This window comes from Coffea arabica, chromosome 8c, assembly GCF_036785885.1.
Source record: "Coffea arabica cultivar ET-39 chromosome 8c, Coffea Arabica ET-39 HiFi, whole genome shotgun sequence".
In the NCBI taxonomy this organism is placed as follows: domain Eukaryota; kingdom Viridiplantae; phylum Streptophyta; class Magnoliopsida; order Gentianales; family Rubiaceae; genus Coffea; species Coffea arabica.
Window position 1 is genome coordinate 29,970,458 of NC_092325.1, and position 4,046 is coordinate 29,974,503.

At 36.5% G+C, this 4,046-nt stretch overlaps 1 protein-coding gene across 1 annotated transcript; it reads right to left on the minus strand.

Annotated features, from left to right (window-relative positions):
• Positions 1 to 2,019: 2,019 nt before the first annotated feature.
• On the minus strand, positions 2,020 to 2,565 carry LOC140013466 (toll/interleukin-1 receptor-like protein). Its single transcript, XM_072062752.1, has one exon. It carries the CDS (start codon positions 2,563 to 2,565, stop codon positions 2,020 to 2,022), a length of 546 nt encoding a protein of 181 aa, XP_071918853.1.
• Positions 2,566 to 4,046: the final 1,481 nt, after the last annotated feature.

Here is a 4,046-nt window from a genome sequence, read left to right on the forward strand (position 1 = left end):
TTGCTATTTGGTATACAAATGACATGTTTTCCTTTTAAACTGTAGGGAACAAAGAAAACCAAGAAGCCTGCTGCTGCCACTTCAAATAAAAGGGTAGAAAAACCTGCTACATCTTTTGATTTTTTTGTCTTTATGCAATTTGACTTTTGCTACCTCATTGTTTTGTGCAGAAGAGACATAGACGTACAAGAAGAGTTGCAGTTGCAGTTTGTAATGATGATTCAAACACTGAACATCAACAGAATGCTGAGCCACTGATTGAGATTGAGATAACATCCTCTGCCCCAGATCAAGTAGACCAGGATATGTACGAAGTGTTTGGGCTGTCAAGGTCTCAAGTGAAATATAACACCAAGGAAGCCAGAACACAAACTAAAGAACAAGTACAGATGCCCTTCAGAATTAGAGATGTTCATATGCATGTTGCTGCTGCTGCCAAGGCAGATTTAAGTGTTCCTAGTTCATCTAGATCGAAGGGAAAGGAGAAACTACTGTGATAGGAGAAACAACATGCTGAATTTTCTTCAAGCCAAGCTGCTTTTGTTCAAGCCAAGTTGCTGCTTTTGTAATTAGTGAATGACTTTTGTTGTTTCAACTTTTGCCTTGCCTAGTAATGATGGAAGTGCAGGTTGTAATGTGATAGCTGACTTTATTTCATTTATGGACCCATGTTCAACAATAGTCATGTAGTTTGCTTTATTTCATTTGGAATGCACTTTAATTGTATTGAAGTTATGATATACATATATGGCAGCTGTTTTCATGTTCATCTGTTTGTATTATTTGCATTTATTTTTCAACTTGGTTTTTCAGTACATGTGGGACAATCTTGGTTTATCAGCTTAGTTGCCAGCTTGGTTTATTTGCATTTGTTTTCCAGCGTGGTTTATTTGCATCTGTTTGTATTATCAGTACATGTGGTTTATCAGTTCATGGCCATTTTATATATATGATATGAACAACACTTTGACAAGGACCATTTTCTTACACTCAACGCATAGCTTTACAAACAAAATAAATTGCAGAGTTCATTTGGAGCCTTTGTACAAACAAAATAAGTCCCTTTCTATACCTTGCAATTGGATATTACTTCATAGGAAAAAATGCAACTCTCGTTCCAACAACAAACACAGCCAGCTTCAAAATGTTCTTCTGCAATTTTAGCAAAATCACTCCAATGTTAGTAGCAACTTGCCTCCCTTTACTTTTCCCTTGCCTTTACTGCTCCAACTCAGTACTAGCAAAACCACCAAAAGCACAATTATCGTAATAAAAAATTTCTCCCTCTTACGCATTCTTTCAACTTGTTCTTCCATTTTGTTAATCTTTTTCAGCAAACCAGGAATGAGAACTCTCCCTCTTGAACAAATTGGCTCATCAACCCATTCAAAGTACCTGCATCTCTCGGGTCTCTGCTATAACAATAATGACATTTCAAAGAAATTAGTTAGCTAAATTAACACATTGAAGGACCAACATTTTTAGATAAATATTTCTTACCGGCCACAGAGAGCAACCAAGGAATCTTCTTCCCGGATTCTCGCCGCGCCAACAGGTGCTCATTTTTGTTCTTAACCCACAGTTGCAGAATGGAGTCGATGAACCACTGGAGACTTCAGAACTTCTGCTCCTCATTTAGGCAAAAATGAGAGCACAGGGAGCTCCACTGCCAAATGCTCTAAGGATGAAATGTTTAAAGCTGCAAAGATTGGCAAAAAAATTTTGGGGTTCAAAGGCAGAGGGAAAAAGGACAACATTGGAGCTTTTCGTCCGTCCGTTGCATTTGTTCCTTTAAAGTTAGCTCCATTCAGTTTTACCCATTTTTTGTTGGGTAAAACCATTGGTTGTAACGGTCAATTGAATATTTCCCGTCAATTGTCCTTAATTGGTCAAAATTACGAAACTTTGAGGATAAAATGTGTTTGGGGTTAAACTTTGAGGATGAAATTGGTCAACCCCGCAAACTTTGAGGATGAAAAGTGGATTTTTCCCTATTTTTAAAGATCAGAGTCAATGAATTTACCCATCAGCAGTGTTGGGAACATCCCAGCCAGAGATAGAAGCAGCTTCAGCAAGAGCTGCTCTCCACTTTTGAATCCTTTCCTTGTCCTCTATTTCGTCTTCATGTTTGACAAAAGCTCGACCAAAGCTGCCTTTCTGTCTCCGTACCACAGATGGATCCACGTCAAAAAAAACCGGCAGAACAGTTTGTCCCAACACATGCTTGCAGCCAATGATCTCTGCGAGCTCATCTAAACACCATGAAGAAGTGGCATAGTTTTCTAAGAATATTATAACTGCAATTCTTGACTCTTTAATAGCTTGGATTAGTGCAGGTGAAATGGATCTTCCTCTTTCAAGCTTTTCATCGTCTTTGAAGGTGTAAATTCCCGTTTGTTGCAGAGCATTATAAAGGAAGTCGACAAAGTTCTTCCGAACATCCTCACCCCTAAAGCTCAAGAAAACATCATAAGTCCATTTAGGAGTGGAAGCAGAAGAACAAGATGAAGAAGAGGCAATGTTTCTCATTCCTTGGCCTTGCTCAAGAAAACTTTGCAAGTCCATTTAGGAGTGGAAGAAGAAGGAGAAGAAGAGGATGCAGTACAACAATGGGCTGTAGATGTGGAGTAGAAAACTCAATGAAATGAACCAGAAGTCAATAAAACTTCTGCTTGCAATTCTGCTTTTCCTTGTTATGACTTATGAGCATCCTAAAAGCAGTGGCTCTTAATTTCTCTTTTCTACGTTTGATCCTAAGATGCCTTTCTTAACGGGAGCGACTAAAGTGACCAGTCAACTTTTGCCACTAAATACACAGATATCCCTCTCCTTTCCCATGAAGCGTAGTTCGTACTTCATGCCGGATGTATTCTCTTTTCTTTCCTTTTATTTATATATTTATTTATTTTGGCTATGGCCGACATTCGGAACTTGTAGTAAATTTTAGGGAAAATCACGAAAACTCCCCACAAGTTTTGTACTCCATTTTTCACTTTACCCCCAATGTTAACTTTTTAGCAATTTATCCCCTCTGACAATCCAGATCAACAAAGAATCCGGTGAAACACTTCAGTAGACTAAAATGAACCCAATTAAAATGTTAAAATTTTCTAATGAAGATGCCCCCATCTGTTGCATATAAAGAAAAGTCTTCCTTCAAGACCAAAATTTTTTTGTTATCATTTTATCATTCATCAATCTTCAAATTTCTCAATCCTATATTTGCAGCAAAAAAGGGGGAAAAATGTCCCAAACTTCTTAAAGGGGAAACTCTTTAATTGCCCTTTGTTGCATAGCACTGTAAAGGAAGTCGACAAAGTTCCTTCGGACATCTTCACCCTAAAGCTCAAGAAAACATCATAAGTCCATTTAGGAGTGGAAGCAGAAGAAGAAGAAGAAGAAGAGGCAATGTTTCTCATTTCTTGCTCAACAAAACTTCACAAGTCCATTTAGGAGTTGAAGAAGAAGAAGAGGGCAATGTTTACCAGTTCTTTTTACGCGGTATGCAGTACGACAATGGACTGAAGATGTGGGGTAGAAACTAGATAGTTCAATGGAATGAACCAGAAAGTCAATTAAATCTTCTTCCGTTTGCAATTTTGCGTTTCTTGGTTATGAGCGTCCTAAAAGCAATGTTTTGAAACTCGGACCGTTAATTGAACTGATGAGGTGTTCGAGTCGAGATTTAATCGATCGGACCAGTTCAACTCTAGTTCAATAAATTTTTTTAAAAATAATTTATATAAATATAAATGCACAAAATAAGACATGCATTGGCTAATTTAAGACTTTATATGCTGAAAAAAATTAATATTTTCAAAGAACTTGAATTTTCACAAATAAATTTTTTAAATTATAAGTTGAAATAAATAAATTTTATCTCAATCTTAATTGAATTTACCAAAAAATTAATCTTAAATCCAACTCAAAAATACCATAATATTTTGAAATTATACAAAATTCACATCTATGAGAATTAGACATTGCGAGTTTAAATTTTAATTCAAGTTTTTGATATTTAGATATTGCAACTTAAAAAAAAGTTT